At 38.0% G+C, this 22,493-nt stretch overlaps 1 protein-coding gene across 5 annotated transcripts in view; it reads right to left on the bottom strand.

Moving 5' to 3' along the window:
- The window catches only part of shroom2b (shroom family member 2b), a 45,797-nt gene that overhangs the window by 11,813 nt on the left and 11,491 nt on the right, over window positions 1-22,493 (bottom strand). The window contains exons 1-6 of one of the 5 annotated variants that reach the window (XM_022669919.2): window positions 8,455-8,671; window positions 5,632-5,733; window positions 5,237-5,254; window positions 4,430-4,558; window positions 1,982-4,331; window positions 1,785-1,864 (exon numbers count right to left, since the gene is read on the bottom strand). In XM_022669919.2, the coding sequence (XP_022525640.2) occupies window positions 1,785-1,864; window positions 1,982-4,331; window positions 4,430-4,558; window positions 5,237-5,254; window positions 5,632-5,729 (2,675 nt within the window). In that variant the 5' untranslated portion in view covers window positions 5,730-5,733; window positions 8,455-8,671. Of the gene's footprint in view, window positions 1-1,784; window positions 1,865-1,981; window positions 4,332-4,429; window positions 4,559-5,236; window positions 5,255-5,631; window positions 5,734-8,454; window positions 8,672-14,180; window positions 14,301-22,046; window positions 22,196-22,493 lie in introns of those variants that run through there. The other 4 variants (XM_022669921.2, XM_049465573.1, XM_022669918.2 and 1 more) reach the window with 4 other exon arrangements.

Genomic DNA, 22,493 nt, shown 5'->3' with positions numbered 1-22,493 from the left:
CAAATTCTGACGTGCCTGTTTTTCATGTGTTAAAACCAGACTCAGAAATAAATCCCCTCTTTCTGCAGTATCTGGTTATATACCAACTTGGCAGTAAAACGGACGTTTACAACAGTTGTTGATCAGACACTGACCCAGGCTCAGTTTATCAGATATTAAATAATTTAAACTTAAATAATTGTACTGAATAGTTTAAACACAGGATCTTTACTTCTTAGAGGACATGTAATGTGTGACACGTGTGTGTGTGTGTGTGTGTGTGTGTGTGTATATATATATATATATATAATTATATACACCCTTAATGACCTTAAGAGTAGTGGAAAAACCTGGTTTCCTTCACCTAATGGTGTACAGTTTATTTTTTTTTAAGGAGACATTATCTATATAGTTGTTCCAGGTTTCTACAATAAATAGTTAATTGAACAAAAAACCTTTGTTGTAATTTCTTTAAGGGTCAGTTTAATAATATATGTAACAAACTGTGATACCGTGATAACCGTGATACCGCGGTATTTTCTGAGACGGTTATCATACCGTGAAAATCTCATACCGTTGCAACCCTAGCTATAGGACTCCCTTTATCACCTGCAATGCAGCTAAACCTAGGAAGGTTAGGACAAGCACATGCCTCCTCTGATACAGAAGTGAAGTCCGCCACTAAAGTAGAATCAATAGGCAGCCAGCACACTCGGAGAAAAGAGCCAGATCCCTATTCCCAATACACTGGCTAACTGAAGCCTGTGCCAGACAGAATCATAATGGGAGTGATAAGAAAGAGATATCTACCCACCAGAGAGAGCATAGCCAATTGGGCACTCTTAGGTTTTATCTGATGATGGTGAAGCATCATGACTTTTGAAGAATTTGATCTTGCGATCCTTAAGCCATATAGTCAGTGTTTTAGTCTGCTAAGCCACTCAGCACACCACAGACTTTAAACAGATCTTTTTTTACTACAATACAATCTAGACATTGCTGTTCCTGCTCATGTTTGTCTGGTGCTATGTTTATCTTTTTGAGGTTTGCTGACCTAGTTGGTAGAAAATTCAAGGAATGTTACAATGTAAACTGCACACTGATCTCTCATAACATTAACACCTACCCTCATTGTCCATTTTATTACCTCTATATAGAAGCACTTTGTAGTTCCATAATTACAGGCTGTACTCCTGTACCCACTGGACCACCACAGAGCAGCTATTATTTTGGTGGTTGATCTTTCTTTCTTAGCACTGAGCTATAACTGGTATGGTGGTAGTGTGTAAATGTGTGTGCTGGTATAAGTGGATCCAATTCAGCAGTGCTGCTGGTGTTTTTAAACACCTCAGTGTCACCGCTGGACTGTTAGTAGACCAGCAAGCAAAAATATATAGCCAACAACATTTCATGGTTACTGATAAAGAACTCGAGGAGGACAAACACAAACTGTGCAGAAACAGCAGAGAGTTTCTGTCTTTGACTTTACATCTACAAGGTGGATCAGCTATAAGTAGGAGTGTCTAATAGATTGGAGGACAGTGAGCGGACACAGTGTTTAAAAACTCCAGCAGCACTGATGTATTTGTATGCCACCAACGTGCCAGTGTCACCCCAGTGCTAAGAATGCCCAAATAAACCACCCAAATAAAACTTGCTCTGTTGTGGTCTTGTGGGGTCCTGACCATTTAAAAACAGGGTAAAAGTTGAGTAACAAAGGACACAGAGAACAGATAAAAGAACTACGTTTGAACTGTTATGTTATGACTGATTGTTGTATTAAGTGCCAGTAACTGGATTCTAACCTGTTGATGTGGCGCTCTTGCTGGTCCAGCTTGCTTTCTTGATTGGATTCCGTCATACACTTCTCTGCTGGTTGATTCACCTGCAACATCCAATCGATTTCAGTAACATCATTATTACATGAGTAGGAGAACTATGTAAAATAGATATATAGTGCAGGACAGTGCCAGAAACTAGAAAGAAAAAAAAAACAACTTACTCCACCATAGAAGTCTGCTGAAGGAGAGGATCTGGACCGTTCATGGATACACACAGAACTGTTGCGTTCCTCAGCTCCTGAATCCAAAATGTTCTCTGCAGATCGATACCTGCTGGACGTTCTTCCTTCTGTCGACTTCTTCTGCAAGTTCCATGTTGCTTCATACTCTGCAAAAGTGCCCAGTCGCTGTTGCTCCTCAGCTGCTGTTCCACTTTTATTCTTCTCAAGTTGCTGTTTGGAAGAGACCTTCCTATCATTTTCCCCTCCAAAGGAGGCCAACTTGTTTTTGTCTCCACTGACATCTTCACTGGGGCTGAGGCTGGACTTCTTCGGGATAGGTTTGGAGAAGGCTGGCCTTGAAGCTCCTTCAAAGAACTTGCATCTGTCTACGAACGAACCAACAGATGTTTGGTGTGGGCTTTTCTTCTCCTCCATCCCTACTTCATTGATCTTGTCCGGCTCTGAGAAAGAATGTACCCTCTTGTCCATGGGGAAACGTTTTCGGCATCCAATGCGAAAAACCTGCCCACATGTAGAATCTGCTTTTACAGACGCCTGGCTAGAAACGGCTTCATTCCCAGGAAGTTCCAGATCCCTCCTTTTGAATGAAGTGGCTTGAAGGACCCTGGCCTGGGCTTCCTTCAGGTGGTCCTTGTAAGTGTTAGTAAATGAGCCATCTGAAGAAGATGTAGAGGTCTCTGTGGACTTCCAGACTCCTGCATCCTCATCAGTTTCCCCAGGGCAACTCAAGGCAGCAGCACTCCGACTTTTTTGAAGCTGGGCTCTTTTCTCTTGGATCTCGTTACGCAGGGTGGTGGCATATCGGTCACTTCGCCTTCCCAGCTTGCCACTTGAAGGATCGGGTGTTTCTTGAATGGTGCTTCCATTAGTGGTCACCAAGTTACTGTTAGCTAGAAACTTGCTCTCTTGAGCTAAAGAGTGCAACAGTGGTGTCTTCTGTGGGCAGATCTTATGTTCACTACTGGAGAACCAAGGGTCCTTTTGGGCATTTCGTTGGGCTGTGGTGGCACAGTTTGCCTGGTGGTTTGCCTGGTGGTTATGTAGATGCTTGTTCTGGTGGTTGTCAGCAATTCCTGATTCCTTCTTCCATGGATTTTCCTTTTCTTTCTCCCCAGAACTGGATTTCACCATCATAGGACCTAGTCCTGGAGAGGTAGCTTCCAGTGAAGGAGGACTTAAAGTTTGTTTGCAGAACTCAGTATTAGAGTTTTTGTTCTCGGATGGCTGCAGGTAAGGCGAAGGGTACTTAGCCTTTATGGCCTTTTGAGAATTCCAATCAGTAATAGCTGGTGAAGTAGCCTCTGTTTCTAGCCTCCATCCATCCTCCACCCTTTCTTCTGACGCCTCTTGTGTCGGCTGCTGTGCGGTAATGCAGTAGTAGCGGAAATGCGCCATTCCATCATGGTTGTTGTCTGGAGCTGTGCAAGACGGAGATGCTGTGGAGCTTCTGGTGTGGTTCTGGGCTCCGGCATTGGTGGGTAGATGCTGCAGACTGCGGTAATAGGTTCCAACAGTCTGTGTCTTGGGCACAGTTGTGTTCCTGGGATGTAGATAGAAAGGACCCTCATCACTGTGCTGTCGCTGATGTTGAGGCTGACAGGCAAAAGGGTTTTGGCCTTGTCTTACATCAGTGCTTGATAAAGAAAATAGCTTGTTTGGATTGAGCTGATTTGGATTGTAGTCCTCAGGAGAAAGGTATACATGAAGAACATCTTTCTTAGAAGCAGCATTGTAGCTCCTTCGGGATTCGGGACCTCGTTCCTTTGAGTAATCACCAAACTGCCGGTCTGCACCCTTGCCATGGGATTTCTGGTGGGAGTATGGAGGAGGTCCGTGCGGATAGGGGATTACTAATCCCTTTTCGTGAACTTTAGTAGCAGCAAAACTGTCGCTGCGTAAGGGTGGAGGAGGTGGGGGTGGGGAGTGGGCAGCTGCGGACTTCTCCGGAACATGCCAAACAGGGTTAAGATTCAACCTCCCAGAGGAGGAGAATCTAGAGCTAGTCTGGTCCTCTATCCGAGGGCTGACCCGCCCACCATTACTGACAGGAATCTGCAGGTACCTGTGCCTTGGGCTGCTTGGGCTGCCACAATAAAACATGCAGTCTGTGGGGGTGGTACCACTCCTTGATGAATTGGAGTCAGGTGGGCTATATGAAGAATCGTGTTTACAAAGACCCTTCACAGCCAGTGACTGGTCTGCAGCAATCTGAGGCTTGTTTGAGGAGCGCTCTAAACTTTCCATATTTCCCACTGAGCTGAACTTGCAGGACACCTGTCGCAGATTTGGCTGGCCCCAACAATTGGTGAAGTCTTTAGCTGAGGGTGACCTGGAGAAGCACATGGCAATATTGTATACTTTATAATCAAGAAAAATTTCACAAAGACTGACGAATGTCAGTGAATGTTGGAGTGTCTGTAACCTTACCCTGCATCATACTTTGTCTGCCAGATAGGTGCAAGCTCAGCAGTGGCATCAGACTCACAAACCTCAGATGGATTCTCGGACACTTTGGAAGAGTGCCAAGAGTGGGGTCTGCAAAAAGGTTCATTCCTCCTAAAAGGTTAAAGAGCCAACAGAGAACATTGTTTTAAGAAGAACCAAACAAAATATAGACTGCCAGTGGAGTGCGAAAACTAGGGATGCACCAAATTGAAAGATTCTCATAGAATAATAACAGTAAGCCTCAGAATGTATAATTAACCCAAGGAATTATCATGTAAAAAACACATGAAAATATGTACAGGGTATTAGTTACACATATCCATATGTAGTACAACCCAACAGAATAATGGGACCGAGGAATTGGTACACAGACTCCAGGCACTGTTCAGATTCTTCAGTGTGATACGCCACAGAATTATGACTACATCAAATTAAAGCCATTTTGAGATGTTACTATCCTAGTCCTGTACAGCTTATAATGCCAGAAACAACCAGTTTCTGAAGAGGCAGTAAGTATAAGTATAAATAAACTGATACCAAACATTTTATTTCAATAAAATGTTTGCAAGCAGATTGCAAAAATGAACTTAAACCTGCCGTTTTTCAGCAACATTAGAGGAACCACTGCAATATGACTTTAAATCTATTAGTCACTGTTCTGTATAAACTATTGGATCTTTTCACTTTTTTTTTTTTTTTTTACAATTTCGACTGAATAGTTTTGGTTGCCAAATATTGGGTGCATCCCTAGCAAAGACTCTTCAATCTTTTGATCTTTAAAATACATACCCTTTGAATCGATTCTTCCTGGTAAGCATGCAGGACAAAAAAGCAGATTAAACACCACCTTTGGCATAATCAACCTCATCATCTCAACTTCCCAATGCCTTGTCACAGAAATCTGAACAATCTGACTGATTATTGTGATTATTGTTAGTAATACCAACCACCACATGAATTACAACCACTTTGATGGGAACCAAAGACAATGACAGCCTGACACCATTCAGAATTAACCAGTAATCCCTTGTTTGCACGTGAACAGCACAGCTAGGCACAGCACAGCTAGTCACAGCACAGCTAAGACACCAAGTGATGCACAAGTACGGGATCAAGGGAATAGAGGGGGGTGGAGTGCTGGAATAACCTGCAAGGGGGGAGGGGTACTATTTGTTGCACAATACCTCATAGAACTTCGCAAAATCTTCGTTAGAAAGCTCCTGGCCACGTGAATGTCACTTTCTGCGGGCATTGTTTGTGTTACAATATCCACCATTTTCATCTTCCTGTACAGCAAGGAGGGGAGGGGACACGCTCAGTCAGGTGTACTTTTCAAGGTTTTAGTCTCATCTCCAAAAGACTGGCTTTAATACGAGTAGCAAAACAATGTCTGTTCTGGTTCAACAAACAACCTAATGTTAAAAGAATGGTCTACAGTATTACTGTTTAAAGCCCCTAGAAACCTTAATCTGATTTTTATTTCTAATGCTGTTGTTCTGGCTGCTTAGGGCTTCCAAAATGTAAATGTACAAATGTAAGTATGATAAATATTCTCCCATACTTTAATATATATTTGCTGTTTTTATCCAGTATTGCTCTCCTCTCAATATATACATATACCGCTCTGGAAAAAAATAAGAGACAACTTAAAAATGATGAGTTTCTTTGATTTTACCAAATTGAAAACCTCTGGAATAGAATCAAGAGGAAGATGGATGATCACAAGCCATCAAACCAAACTGAACTGCTTGAATTTTTGCACCAGGAGTGGCATAAAGTTATCCAAAAGCAGTGTGTAAGACTGGTGGAGGAGAACATGCTAAGATGCATGAAAACTTTGATTAAAAACCAGGGTTATCCCACCAAATATTGATTTCTGAACTGTTTTCTTTGCATTATTTGAGGTCTGAAAGCTCTGCATCTTTTTTGTTATTTTAGCCATTTCTCATTTTCTGCAAATATGTTTTTAGGGATTTGGGAGAAATGTTGTCCGAGGTTTATAGACTAAAACAACAATGTTAATTTTACTGAAACATATACCTATAAATAGCAAAATCAGCTGTATATAATTGGCGGACCCAAACCCGGTCTGGGGAACTCCCTGGGGAACATAAGCAAAATTCGGACAAAGGGTCCTCACACCTGAACTGTGGGCAGCATCTCCCTATAATTATAAACTTAAGTGTGGCATCTGTAATTTACACAATATTATTATTAATTGTATCAGCTCCTTTAGGCCCATTCGAACTGGCTCCCCCACATTTCCTTAAATTTACTTTAGTTACCTCCTTGGCACCTGTAACTGCTTCGCTGTTAAAGGTGAAATAGGATGGAACTGAAAATTCAAACTAGAGTTCAACTACTTGAAAGAAACTACTTCATTTTTTAAGGTGGAGCTTGCATATTCATCAGAATATTAAGACCATGCCTGCACTGTTCTCTGTGAGGTCTGAGGAGTTTATTTTGCAATTTTTTAGGAGTGTTTTGTCATATTTATGGTAGAAACTCTATCTAATATAATCTACAGAGTTGCTAACTAAGCAACTCAAAAGTATACTGTACTATATTGAGCGTACAGTGGTGGCCTTCCTTGAGATCTACAAGAGTCAAGCCACCATATGGCTTCAGTGCTGCTGTAGAGTCTGCACGTCTTTAATGGGAGATTAGCCCTTTAAATCTGTAGCAACTCGTCCTTCTCTCTTGTTCTTCACAAGCCCTCGTCTGTCTAACAAATTCAAATCATTAAAAATGTACTTTTTATTATTTCAACTCTTCACTAAAGGCTAGGAATGGGTATTTTAAAGTCTTGGTCTACAGTAACCCTAACCCAGTCTAATCCTCTGTAACCTTTCTGTGAGTTACAGTAAACATGGAGGTGTGTATGTGTATTCTACAGACGTCAGGAACATCAGCAGTCCAGGACAGCTTATTCAAACGGTGTCAAAGATTTCACCTAACACAAACCGAGCCAGTGGGGTTAGTTAGTGTGCTGGTTTTGGTTTTAGGCCTCTATAGAAATGCAAATGAAAATCGTTCATAGTCGTTCAGAGACTTCAGAGAGGAAATTCTCAGACACTTTGTTTTAGATGTAAAATAACTTTTTTTTTTAAAGAAATGCACTAAAGCTGAAGGCTACATTTACAGATATCTCAAAATAGCTAGATGCTAATTTTTCTAAAATCTACACAAATGCATTAAATCTGTAAATTAAATTGACAGATTTTTCACAAACCTAAAAAAAAAACACTAGAATTGACACTAACAGCACAGCTAGTTCCAAATATTTAATCTTATCTTATTTTCTGGCTTAATTTTAGTCAATAAAGCTGCATTTTCTTACTTTTTACCTACTTTATGAACATTTATCTAGTTGTATCTAATGTATTTTGTTTACATTCTCATTTATCAATCATTTATCACATATTATTTGGAATTGTTTAATAAAAAAAAAAAGACTTTAAAGCAAGTTAAAAAAAAACATCCAGAAATTAATAAGTTAATTGGTCTGATAATATTTAAACAACATCCTTAAATAATATAAAATACTCCATAAAAAGTGTTTTTGAGAAAATGTCACTACTGACATGTTCTGTCTGCTTGTCAAAATACAGCAATTAAAATTGTTTATCATAAAAAAGTCTTCAAACTTTTCAAAAATAACAATCAATTTACTGTACTGCCTAGCCCTTGTAGCACATTTATTATTGAGATATATACTGTATGTGTACATGAGGATAATACGATTTCAGTGGCAATTTCTACTGTATATTTGTTCGGTATTGAGAAAGATGATGCTAAAAACACCACAGTATTCTGTGCAAATACCTAAAGACATAAAGCAAAAAACTTACACACACATTCACTACAAAACCTACTCAATATTAATATAAAAACAATGATAATAGGCATATAAATATCTAGAAACGATACTTATACATTACTATACCTATGCACTACATAATATTTCGTATCAATGACTTCCAAACGCCACTCCAAACACTACTCACCTGATCTTAAAAAGACGAACAGAGAAATGTTTTGATTCCTTTTTACATTTTTGCTGCTTTTCTCACTTGGTAGTTCTCACCCTCTGAAAGAACCTCATCAACACAATGGAGCCTCCCTGAGCCTGGAATCCTAAAACATTTACACCAGGGCCTCCCCACACTCAGGACAATAACTCAAGACCAATAGAGACCATCAACCTCTGCAAAACCCCCCACTCACATGCAAAAAAGAGAAGCAAAGCTCCACCTAAGCCACCCCCACCACCCCTCCCACCACACCATCGCTGGACTCTGAGTGGGTGGCTGACGGCATGTGTGTGTCCCAGTCAAAAGGAGATTTCCTTGGGGGATTACAAAGATTTAGCTCCAGCAACAGGGAGCCTATGCAGTGTCCAGTCATAACAAGTGGAATAATTTGCTTCTCTGATTGGCTAATGGCTCATAAACAGCGGTGAGGCCAGAGAGGTAGGCTTCCTGTACTAAAGGCTGGACTATTAGCCGGGACGTCTGGGGGTTCGGAGTAAAGACAGCCTTTACTCGGCTTAGTAAAGGTCCAGTATGAGTCATATAAGGATTACATTCTCTCACGCTAGACTATAATCCCATGTTTATGTGACCTAATTACTGCTTTAATTTAGTGAGAATAAAAATGATACGTATTCTGTATTAACCTGTAAGCAGGTAAATGCAAGAAAACAGCTGTAGGAACATTCTCTGCAATTTTCTTTGGAATCTCTATAAAGATATTACAGAGTCATAATTACGACATACAGAACTATGTCATCACAAAATTATCTGGTTATTATGAGATAATATGCTTTAAAATGGCATGTTACATAGTAATTATGACAGAATTGCTTGACACAACGAGAAAAAATCTGGTTATTATGGTATTATAGGTTATTACTAATAAGCCTAAAAGTAGCAAAGTCTGTCGTAAATTAACATACAATAACTCATCATGATGAGAAAATATTTCATTACTATTTTTTATTTTTATTTGAACCTTTATTTAACCAGGAAGTTCCTGGAGATAAAAAAAAGATACAATTATGAGATAATATGAATTCACAATGCATAATGTTTTTATGACATACAATATTGTCATCATAAGAAAGTATTTTATGAGATGAAAAAAATAAATAAATAAATAAAAATGACACAATATCCCATAATTATATGAATGTATATATTAACATAAGATAATAGCCAATAAAACTAGGTTGTAATTCTGATATACAATATCTTGTTATTATAAAAAAGTATCCAAAATATACAGAAATTCACTAAATTCACTCGCTGAAGTCAAAATTTTACAATTCACATATTTTTTTCAAAATCTACAAAAATCCACTAAAGCTGACAGTAAAGGCACAGCTATTTCAAAATGTTAAATCTTATCTTATGTTCTAGTTTAATGCTAGTCAATACAGCTATCAATACAGCTATAAAACTTTGTAAATGTATCTCATTAACATGATATAATAGCCAATAAAACAACATAAGTTCTAAGATATGTTGTAATTCTGACATACAATATCATAAAAAATGAAATAGGATTTTATTTATCGAAATGCTTTTTTGGCATTTAAGCTGCCCACCTTAGCAGATGTGACTTTAATTATCATTTAATGTTAAAATGACAACTGTTATAAATTAGCTAAACAGGAACTAGCTAGACATGTTAGCAATTAGCTGAACAGGAGTTAGCCAAATACAAGTTAGCTAAACATAGGTTAGCAAAAAAGGGCTAGCTTAACAGAGGCTAGCTACACAGCAGTTAGTAAAACTGAAAGGGTAAATGTTTGAACATTCAACATACTATTAAATTGCACAGAGTTTTGGTTATAAAATGTTAAATGTTACCGTTTTTTGTGCATGCAATATTACTACAATTCTGTTGCAATATGCAATTCCAAAGCTTTAAAGTCAACTACCAAACTATTTCCAGTCTAAAGGTCTGGAAGCAGTGAAACTCATAACTCTTTACATTTTTTTGTGAATTCCCAGCCCTAAGGAAGGGAAAATTTAAGGGAAATGCACAGCAACCCTTTGCAAAAGTGTTTAAAATATCTCCACACTTGATTGCAAGCTATTGTTTTTACACATTTTGCTTGTTATTGTATTGCTGTGCTTCAGTTTCTCCCCACCTTGAGCGGAGCTTCTGTAAAGATAGTCTCAGCTGAAGAGTGCATTCTTCATTACCTGAGTCATCACTCATTTGTTCAGTAGTCCATCAGCCTGTGTGGAGCAGAGGCCGGCCGTGAGCCTGGCTAAATTACTGAATGGAGTCAGACGGACAGGTCACAAAAGAATGTGCCACAGTAATCACAAACAGGCTTACTGATAACAGGACACCCCAAACCCTGCCAGAGACCACTGCACACCACCCACCCACACCCACCAACACATACACACCTTTCTACACCATTCTCACAACACGCCCACCGTGTTCCCCCGCCTTACCCTACATCTCTCATGTGCTTTAGAGCACATTCTAGTGCATTAAACTATCAGATCTCTATAAACAGGCCACAGGAGAAACTTCTAAAAGCTCACACAGGCAGAAGAACAGGGCAGAACGTGGCAGTTTGACAGTACTTTAGTTTCCAACCAAACGCAATTAAAACGGCACACTCAAACAGAAATTTAATCATTACTAGGAGTGTAAAGGTACAGAAAATTCAAATTTCGGTTCACACCTCGGTATAAAACCCACTATTCGGTACATTTTCGGGATTTTTTTTTTTTGTGAAAAAAATAAAGAGGCTGGGCATTCTGTATAGCTGCACCTTTATAAACTTCATAATAACAATAAATCTTCATTACAATCATGTTTTGTTTTTTGGGATGGAATGTTGTAACAGGGCTCGAGCTCTTTTACTAAATGCTTGAAACCAGGGTTCTCTCCTACTGTCATCATGAGAGACTCCATCTACTGGATCTTGTTGGAACGAACAAACAATAAGCATCATTGTGGCACTTTATTAGGAACAAAAACAGCATTACTTTAACTGCCTAAACTACACATAAGAGAGAAAGAGAGAGAAAGAAAGACAGAAAGAGAGAGGGTGTGTGAGAGAAAGAAAGAGGGCGACACGCAACAGAAAGCAACACACGACCATTCATTTCCTGTGTCAGGGCACAATTTCAGCGCAGCAACGGGTGCAGCACTTATGTGAACATTAGTTCCGCATTTCGTTTATTGGTTCCACAAGTCTCCTACAGGCTGTACCGTGTATTCTGCGTGTGTTTACGTGAACCGAACCGTGACCCTCATACCGTGACAGTTTGCAAAGAATACGCGTACCATTACACCCCTAATCGTTATCAATTTCAAGCCTAGTTGTGGTATCAGGGCTGGGAGAACTTCACTACACAGCTCAACATGCTCGGACTAACTGTCCGTTTTTAAACATTAGCTAACATTCAATTTCTGTTTGTGATACATTTTTGATACATATTTTGAAAAATATTGATTCAAATATCAATATTTTTATTGAAACAAAGGTGCTCTAAACTCTTTAAGACTCAAGTTACCGCTTCATTACTCCACATGGGGGCACTAATCAAATAAATAAAGGGTAAACCTGCTGTGAAGAATATTGGTTGTCAAATTTCCTGGTATTTACATATTTATATAGGAGTATATAGAGAACTGTCTTGCAGTATATAGGGTATCACAGAACTAGAGTATTGTGATTTCATTGTTATCACGGGCGACACATAATATCGAATGATAATATGATAATATTGTATCATGACATGCCCTATGATTTTCACCCCTAATACTAAATAAGAGGAGGAGAGTAAGGGTCATCCTGCCAACCCAGAGAGAGGACAGTAAATCTCTCTTGGATGTTTGGCTACAGGTGGCTGTGGCAGCAACAAAGACTGATCCAAATTTCATAAGGATAGCCACCAGCAGTCAAATCCAAACGTTATACGCACGAGATTGACCTTTTATGTCTACTGTGAACTGTCTAGCTCCAGATTCACTCTACAAAACAAGTGCAAACAAGATGACAGTTCCCATTTGGGGTTCAAAACCTTACAGTAGAATTAAACACGGATGTACCGGACAATCTTATATAAAGTCTTTGAATTGTCCTCTTGTCTCTTTTGGTAAAAAAAAACACTCTTTTTTTATTCCTTTATCAGTCAGTGCTAATATTAGTTAGCTTGTTAAAGTATGCTGTATTGTACTGATATAACAGAACAGGCAGATAGTGTGCTCCTGCAAGCGTGTTAAGCCTTTTAATGACTTTGCATTAGCATCAGTTCAAAAAGATGTGGTTGGCAGACTTTATGTGACTCAAAAAAGCACACACTAGTTTAGAAAGTCGTGTCTATTGTGTTGCATTTGGAAATGACTGAACTGTGGAAACAAATACGCAAAAAATACATTGTTAAAATTACAACATTTTTAATTTTACTTTTTACAAGTGCTGGAATCTTCATTAGATTGGGTCTGTTAAATGCTCTTATATTAAATCATACACAGACATTCAATAAGACTCTCCATAAATATATAAATATAAATATATCTCCATAAAGAAACAGTGACATCAAAACAGTGACTGCATTTAAATTCTGCAACAAGGGATGCTCTGAAGTTTTAGCAACCAAATATCAAGTAAAAAATAAATATTTTATACTAACAGTGACAATTTAAATAAAAAGGATCGAATCATACTTTTCTTTGCGAATGATTTAAAGTCAAACTGTGCTTCATTGCTATGTCTGCTGGAATGTTAAAGTTCCAGTGGTTAATAAAGAGTTATTAAGTGTTTTGTAATAGCTTTTTAACTTTTATTTCATTAAAACAAGAAAATTTTATATTTAGGGTATGTATTTAATCAATGTTGAAAAAGTGGCAAAAAAAACCCTGTGAATAAACAATGTGTTCGGCCAAAAACTGTAATCTCGATGTATTCCTATCTGCAACATTCAACCTTTAACTTTACCTTAACCTTTTTCCTACAAATAACATTTTTCTTTCTGCACCAGAGGGAATAATAGCATAGCACAGGGCTTCCCTCCCTCAGCAGCACTACAGCCCTGTCTAAAATTGGCAGCTCCTCAAATCCTGTGGACAAGGATTTCCACTACAACTCATCTCCTCGTCTCGTGATGCAACAGGTGCCAAGGCAGCTAAGGACAGCCAAGGCAGAGAAGCAGAATGACAAACACAACAACCTGACATGCAACAACCTGATCCACTGCTGTGAGCTGGAAATCTAGGGCTGAACTTGTGTAGAGAGTTAATTTTGGGAGAAAATAAAAAGCTAATTTGAGCTAATTTATGTCTGGTAATACAGAACAGCGTGAAGGTGTTTACATGAGCCGTGTCATTTCCACCATGTCTATACAGTACAGTACAGTACAGTGTACCGCTATCATCTCAAACTCAAAATCAGTACAAATCAGTGCCTTGCTCAATTATTTCACCTACAATTATAATTATTACAGCTGATTATTACAACTGATATCCTTATATGTTGTGAATTCCCCTGTAAATAACCATTTAATTCGATCTAATCTCAAATGCCTCCTGATTAACAGGTAATACAACATGCATCATACAAAATACAAAACTGAGAACTGAAGAAACTGAATAAAATTTAGTAAACCTACACTCTAAATGTATAATTGTAAAGTAAATAAGCATTTAAAATGGTTAAAACTCCTTCATATAAGCAACAAAATCCATTTCAGTGTAATACCTGATCAGGTGAAAGAAGAAGCGGAGGTGTATTCCTCTCCAGGGAATGCCATAGTGTACAGAGCCAAGCACTGAACAGAGTTTAACCCCCACCAAAACAATGAGCTCACACACCACAGCCAATCACACGAGCCGGATGAGCTCACCTAGGCAATGGAACCATCCATTCCTCTAACAGCATGGGGGGAGGTTTTACTGAAGGTGATGTTAATAAGTCCACTTACAGGCATCTTTAATGCCATACATAGACATTTTAATATAGAACATATACTGTAATATATGAGCAACCAAATGAATAAACAATGTTACGCTGCTATTTGACATTAGAGTTGTTGTCGTTATTCAGTATTCTATAGTTGGACCAACCTGGTTTCTCATAATTGGATTCTGAGCTAAGGCAGAAGAAGACTGACAACAATACCTGCAGCAGTCAGTAAAAAACTTACATGTTAGATTTAGGCTTCTGTATATTATACTTATATACTTATATATTATATATAATACTGTATTATACATTTTCTGCTATAACAGTACATTCACATGCCTAATATTGTGTAGGTCCCCAGGTCTAGCATTAGCTCTGCACATCATGGCCTTCAGAAGACCACTGAAGGTGTCCTGTAGTATCTACCTTAAGTGGCAGATCCTTTAAGTCCTGTACTTTGTGAGGTGGGGCCTCCATTAAGGGTGGGTTTCAGAGAGCATCTCACAATACTTTGCCCACGATAACAATTATATCATGGTACTGCAATTCTGCAATACTTAATATATATCACAATAAAATAATTAATTAATTAATTAATTTAATCAATTCTCTAATTTTCAATTTTACATCTTATAACAAAAGTACTATAGGTTGTATAAGATTGATGGGAAAATCAAGCAAAGATTATAATTTTTTTTTCAAATGTAGCCTAAAAAAGGTCACAAAGCAGCATTGATAAATGTTACAGTGACTTTTTACAATTCCATATACAGCTCTGGAAAAAAATTAAGAGACCACTTTAAATCAGTTTCTCTGATTTTGCTATTTATATGTTTATGTTTGAATAAAATTAACACATTTGTTTTATTCTATAAAATACGGACATTTCTACCAAAATCCAAATAAAAACATTGTCATTTACAGCATTTTTTTGCAAAAAAAGATGGCTGAAATAACAAAAAAAAGATGCAGACTTTTTTAGATCTCAAATCATGCAAAGAAAATAAGTATTATATTCATAAAGTTTTAAGAGTTCAGAAATCAATATTTGGTGGAATATCCCTGGTTTTTGATCACAGTTTTCATGCATCTTGGCATGTTCTCCTCCACCAGTCTTACACACTGCTTTTGGATAACTTTATGCCACTCCTGGTGCAAAGATTCAAGCAGTTTAGCTTGGTTTGATGGCTTGTGATCATCCATCTTCCTCTTGAGTATATTCCAGAGGTTTTCAATTTGGTGAAATCAAAGATAACCATCATTTTTAAGTGCTCTCTAATTTTTTCCAGAGCTGTATATTGAAGGTGTGGTTATCTCCAATCACACCCTTCGTGTGATTGGAGATAACCACACCTTCAATATTATTTACATTCCATGTCAAATATCTGCATGATAATGATGGCTATTGGTTTAATATGAAAGTTGTGATGTGATCATGGGGGCAGTGGTGAAATAGTGGTTAGAGCATCAGGCAATCGAAAACTGTGGGCTGTGGTTTCAATACCAGGTCTCTGCAGGCTTGCTTTTTACAGCTATTTTTTCACCCTGAACATGACATATATAAATTTCAGTAATAAAAAGTTCTCAGACGTTTCATTTTTTAATTTAATTTAATTTATTTTATTTATTTTTTTTACAATAAATAGTTTGTGTTTTAGAGCAGTGTATTCCATTAAGGCCTAATGTCCTGTATGGTTAGTGTGCTCCCTGTTCCCAACACACCTGATCCAAATAATAAGCACATTTTTAAGTAAAAGTGGACGTGTTGAAGTAGGAAAATGTGCAGAGCAGTGGGCCTTCAGGACTGAGAATCAATCAAGGTTGAGAAACAATATTGTAGATATTGTGACCCCTTGTTCCCACCACTGTAATAAAATAAGACTCAGGATGACCTTGTTTACAGTAATTGTCTTCAATAACTGAATACATTGCATGAGATTGTCAGATGTTAAAGCAGAAATTGGTAGCAAAACAGACCAAACCTCTATTAAGTTGATTTTTCTTGTATGTGCAACAGCAGAAGCTGTTGTACTAGAATGCACTAAACTACAGGACAGGACAGATCATTGATGTTACCACTAGATGGCCCAACTGACCCATTAGGGGAGGGTCTACAGCTGAAAAAAAATGGGTCTGGGCTTTGTACATTATGATGCTTGCCAGTAGGTTACCAGAAACTCTGCTGAAGATGGATTAAGAACTGAAACACACTGCAAAACAACCCAAGAGCTTCTTAAGGCCAAGAAAAGGAATGTTCATAAATGTGAGAACCAGTCATCTGACCCTTCGACTCAACTGAGCAGCTTTTCACTTACTGCAGGCAAAACTGAAGCAGAACTGAAGACCAACAAACAAGTGGAGGCCTGGCAGAGCATTTAAAGAGAGTTCCAGACAGCAAAGTACTAAATGTATCCTTACTTATATAAGTTTAGGTTACTTTGGAGGGACTATGTAACATGCCTGAAATTTCTTTACTGATAATATACATATATACGTGTTGACAAGTATTAAGTATTGGGACATCTGCTCATTCACTTTTTCTTCTAAAATCTAAAAGAGATAAATAAAAAGAGATTATCCTGCTTTTGTTGGAACAACTGTCTGTTCTGTCCTGGGTAAAATGTTTCTACCAGATTTAGAGCATTGCTGAGGGGATTTTATTACATTCAGCATCAAGTAAGAATGTTTTTGGGTGACCATCACCTCATCTCACCCCCAGACTCCACAACTTATCCTAAAAGCACTAGATGGAGCACCATCATTTTAGAAAACACCGTTGCCTTATATTCCTCTTGTCTACACTTGGCAATTGGCATGGGGTTCTTGTTTATCTGCTTCAGGAAACCGTTCATAATCTGTTGGCTACAAAAAAGGAAGGTTAAAGTAGATGTCCGTAAATTTTGGGATTTAGGGCCCTCTCTGGTAAGAAAGGGTAATTGCACCGAGCATGCGGAAAAATAATTTTAAACTGGGCGGGTGTGATGCGGTCTCCTTTCGGAGCGGATTAATCCGATTCCAGGTTATGTTCAGTCAGAGAGAGATTACTGCTGAGCTCTCTCCACCGTTTAAACGCCACTCCAATATTAATCCTGGTTTTAGCGTGGACTCTATTGCGTTCCATTTTAGCTTTAGAGCTTGCTTCACTCCTTTCTGTCTTTGACTCCACTTTGAGAGAATGAGCTACTGAGCTCTGAGTGTTCCCTTCTGAAGTCTCCATTGCTCCACCAGTCGCTCACGCTCAGTAAAACTGAGCCGGATCCTCTTTTAGAGGCTGTACGTGTGACATAAGTACGTAAAGATGCGTGGCGTGGCCAAAAAACTCAACCAACACCGCAGTTTTTAGAATTAATATATTAAGCTCAGCAGAGATTCAATTCAATTCAATTCAATTTTATTTATATAGCGCTTTTTACAACAAAGGTTGTCACAAAGCTGCTTTACAGAGAAAAACAGGTCCACACCTCTTATGAGCAGCACCACAGAGATGCCAATTTTATGGTGACACAGTGGCACAGATGGTCGTTTCAGCACACTGGTACCATTAAACACAATATTATATTCCTTCTCCACTCAGAAATGCTTCTGCTTTCAGTTTAGAAACAAAATAATACGGACTGCCACTTTAATTAAAGTTTCTATATTAAGGAAGAATAAGAAGTATGAAAATATAGTGCTTTACTTTGAAAGCAGTGTATTTACATGTTGATTACTTCATTTCAAGTCAATAAATAACGTACAGAAGAAACATTACAAATAATGTGAAATTTTCCACATACTTATAGACCTAACTGTATATAATAAAATCTGATAACCTCCCTTTCTGTAATGCTGGGGTTTCTGTGTTGTCTAGGCAACAGCCTAACATGCAACAAAGTCTCTGGAGAAAGCTGCCCACCAGCTGTCCTCGGCCCGATGCTTGCCCTTCAAGGCCCTGAAGCTGCGGCATCGGAATCCAGACAAAACCCGGCGGGACAAGGCCATGGTGCTGCCGGACAATAGCAGCCCCTCAAGCCTCTTTTGTGTGGCGGCGTGCACTCCAACACAATAATGAGCCCCTTTAGTTCCAATTTGCAAAATAATGGTGTCATCTGCTAGCGAGCTACTATCAACTAGAGCTTTTTAATAGCACTTCTGCCAGAGTCTGCAGCTCCAAACACTTACAGAAATAAAGTGGAAGTCACAAAGCAAACAGAGATTTTCTGATTTATTTAGCTTTTTTTCCCTGTCATTTAAAACCAATGTCTCTTTAGTACAAAATCCTGAACCACTTCTATTGTCATGCAATGTTTACACAATGGACAATTTAGTGAATTGTTATGTTAGTATATTCCATACAATAAAATCTCTTTCTAATGTTTTGATATTTTATCGTACGCAAAAATATCGCCAACATTTTTTAATATTGTGAACGAAGTAATACCCTGAAACATTGTGCCACATCACCGGCCTCAAATTATCATATTAAGTAGGGGTGTCACGATTCTCTAAACCCTCGATTCGATTTTATTTCCGATTTGAGGGTCACGATTCGATTCGATTCTCGATTTTCTTTTTTATTATATTTTTACATTTTATTATTTTATGCCTCATAAAATTTTAATAATATATTATTTATTATTATTATTATTATTATTATTATTATTATTATTTATTAAGATATATATGTAATGCCATCTATTGACTTTTTTTGTGTGCACTATTAACAGTGTGCACTATTAAAACTGCAACGTGCAACATAAAAAAATAAATAAAAAAAAAGGAACAATTAAAGCCTTAACAAACTGAACTCTATCCTACTATAACAGTTAAACATGAAAAATAAGACTCGGTCCCTGAGAATTACAAGTTTTTTTTTTTCTTTAAGAAAGATATATTATTAACTTTATCTGAGAGAAAGATGTTTTTTTAATTCAAATGAAGCAACAGGTGTAGTCAATCATAAGTTTAAGATTTTTAATCCACCTCACTGTGATCTATAGTCAGCGTTCTCAAGTCACACTGACACACGCATTTCAGCGAGTTCACACGCACCCCCCACCCCCCACCCCCCCACACACACACAGAAAACTAAACCTGCGCGCACAACGCCCGCCCCCCCTCGCCCCGTTGGACAGATAAAAACCAGTGATCACACTCCCGCCGACACTCAAAACTTGAAAGCCCTGTTTTCAGTTTCAGTTTCTCTGTTCTCTGCCTCTCACACAGCAGAACTGAGGGCGGGGCTGCGCTCATGCAGCGGCTCTCTCTATTTAAATGAATAGGATGCGCTGTGTTGGTGCTGCGCCATTTGCGTAGCGCGCGGGAGGGATCGTCGATACTCTTTTTGACTTCGATACACGATACCATGACCTCATTTCGATCGATTTCGATAAAATATCGAGATCGTGACACCCCTAATATTAAGGTACTATTTTTTTGCTGTTTTTAGCAAAAGAAAAGCTCACACTGTTCTCATTCCCCAGTATTTATTTTACTTTAATCCTGAATATATGGAGATATTTGGAGTTACAAATCTGATAAAAAAATTCTTGTATTTTTAATATCTCAGTTAGGGGTGTGTCATATCATATTCTATATCATATGCAATAATAAAATGTATTTTTTTGTTGCAGTAGTGTATTCCTATTCATATAAAAAATAAGTAGCCCACCCCTAAAAGGCCTGTAAACTGTTTATGCTTCCGACACTCACATAATTTGCACAATGCTTTAAGAACAATTAAGCAGATTTATAGACATTAGAGTGAATGAATGGCAAGAGTTTCAGGATCCCCTCATGTCTGTGTTACCTTCTGGCTCTCTGATAACATGTTAACATTCTCGAAACTCCAAAAACTCCAAGGCCATCTCATTACCTATTTTTGACCTCACACTGATGAAAGACTGACAGCTAAACTCTGTTGCTACCTGCTTCTAAGCAACTGCCCACCCTTACCAACTGCTATCTGCCTCTGACGAGTTGCTGCCTCTGTATCTCTTAGCTTGTCCAAAAATGCATGTGTACAGCTGTCCAAAAGGGGGAGTTCATAACTTGATTTATTTATACTGCAGTGGAGTGGTAAAAGTGAACTACAATCTTTAACTATAGGGAGAGCCCAAAAGTTAAAATAATACCAATTCCGACATAACACTGCTTTACACAAGGTCTAAGACTTATCTTACAAAATAGAAACATAGACCCTGGTTTTGAGATGTTATTCCTTACAGCACCATCAGTCCATGGGGGAATCTTGATGGCAAACTTTTTTTGTACCTTGTGATAAAAGAGAGAAGTAGGAACGCTTATACAGAACAACAAATCAAAGCAACAAATCAAACATTTCCAACATGATAAATTAGCTTAGGCCATGCCAAACAAACATAATTTTAAGTATGCTGTTATGATCACATTTTATTTTAGGACACAAGATTATATAAGCATATAATGGACTTCACACGTCCTATTTAAACACAGGCTTTTTTATTGCACAGCACACACAAACAAAACAGACTGGTCCATTCCCGCTCAGTAATGATCCGTTCTGACCAAAGCTGCTCCATTTTAAACCTCAGCCTAGTCTGTGGTGTGGCAAAGCAATCCCAGAGTAATAGCTGTGCACACATTATTATCAGACTCAGAACACACTCAACTGCAAATGCTCTGTTCAAAATACAGCAATACAAATCTGTTTACTTCCCTCTGCATTGTGTTCCAGTTTATTTTCCCCTATAAAGAGATGACTCAAAAACTTACATTTCAATTTCACTCTTCCCATAAACGCAGCAAATCAACCACAATTAAACGTGTCTGACGTGAACTAAAGTTCGCCTTAAATTGCACTGTGTTGTTAAAGGAATAGTCTGGCAATAAAAAACATAAATCAACATGACTTATCACTTATTAAACTGTCACAATCACAATGTGTTTCTTTACTTTACAAGAGAGGATTAAAGGCTAACATGCTAACAAGAACTGAAATTAGGCTGTCAAAAATCTCCTCTTGGTAAACATACCCATTAATAGCTTAAGATATGGTCAAAAATCCACATATCGTCGCTGTCCAATGATAAACAAGTATCTCCATTTTGTCATTTTTGATTTTTAGTTTACTACATAATTTAAACAGACAAACTGACCCTTACATTGTGCCAAAATTTCTTGATGAATGGACCAATAGAAATACTTAAAAATGACCTGAAATAAACTCTTTTTACATTGACTTCCATTGAAAGTTTAGAAGTTTTTTTTCTATCTCCTGTAAAGTTGCTGTTTTGGAAACACTTGTTTTTTTTATTGTACAGAGATTATATACAATGTTAAAAAACAGTTAAAATGAGAAATGAAAATGGTTTAATCTTAAGATAAAATTTTATTATAATTTGTCTTACTTTGTATGTAGTACCTCACGTAGAACTATTCAGTTTTCCAACTGTTATACGTGATATATGTCAAAATGACTATGAGAAATCTAACAACGGTACAACTATTAGCTTGATGTTAAAAGAATAAGGCTAATGAGAAATTAGCTCTGTGAGTTTTTAATGGTCCCAGTCCATTATATATATATATATTTTTTTTTTTTCCCTCATTTACATATGACCGTAGACTTCATCAGCTAAAATGGGATCTTCCATTGATGTGTAGAAGACCCAGCCCCCCCTGCATGTGATCGCTCAGGCCTACCGTTTTAAGCCCAGCGCCAGTGTCCTGTAGGAGCTCTTCACCAGGCAGATGGCCTCCTGTCTGTAGCCACTCAGGGGAACTGCGTTAATACTGACAATCTCATCACCCACCTGGAGCTGCGCAGACGCGGCTTGACTCCCCTCCTCCACCTGTTGACATGTAGCCATACACATACACACACATTTGCACACATACACACACACACACAGAGACAAACACAAGGTTGGTGTTAGTAATGGTCATTCAGAAAGGTGTAACCATTGTTACTGCAACAGAAGCTAAATTATTATAAACTGTACATTTATAATATTTTACATTATGTATTAAGTATTAGTATAAGTACTTTGGACTTGTATATGCATTAACTGTTAAGTAGTGTAAGGGAACTAAACTGAAGAAAACAGTGATGGCAGCTGTGGAGAGTGTGTGACCACATGAGCTTATCTT

Source organism: Astyanax mexicanus, chromosome 16, assembly GCF_023375975.1.
Source record: "Astyanax mexicanus isolate ESR-SI-001 chromosome 16, AstMex3_surface, whole genome shotgun sequence".
In the NCBI taxonomy this organism is placed as follows: domain Eukaryota; kingdom Metazoa; phylum Chordata; class Actinopteri; order Characiformes; family Acestrorhamphidae; genus Astyanax; species Astyanax mexicanus.
This window is presented reverse-complemented; position numbering and strand designations above follow the sequence as displayed.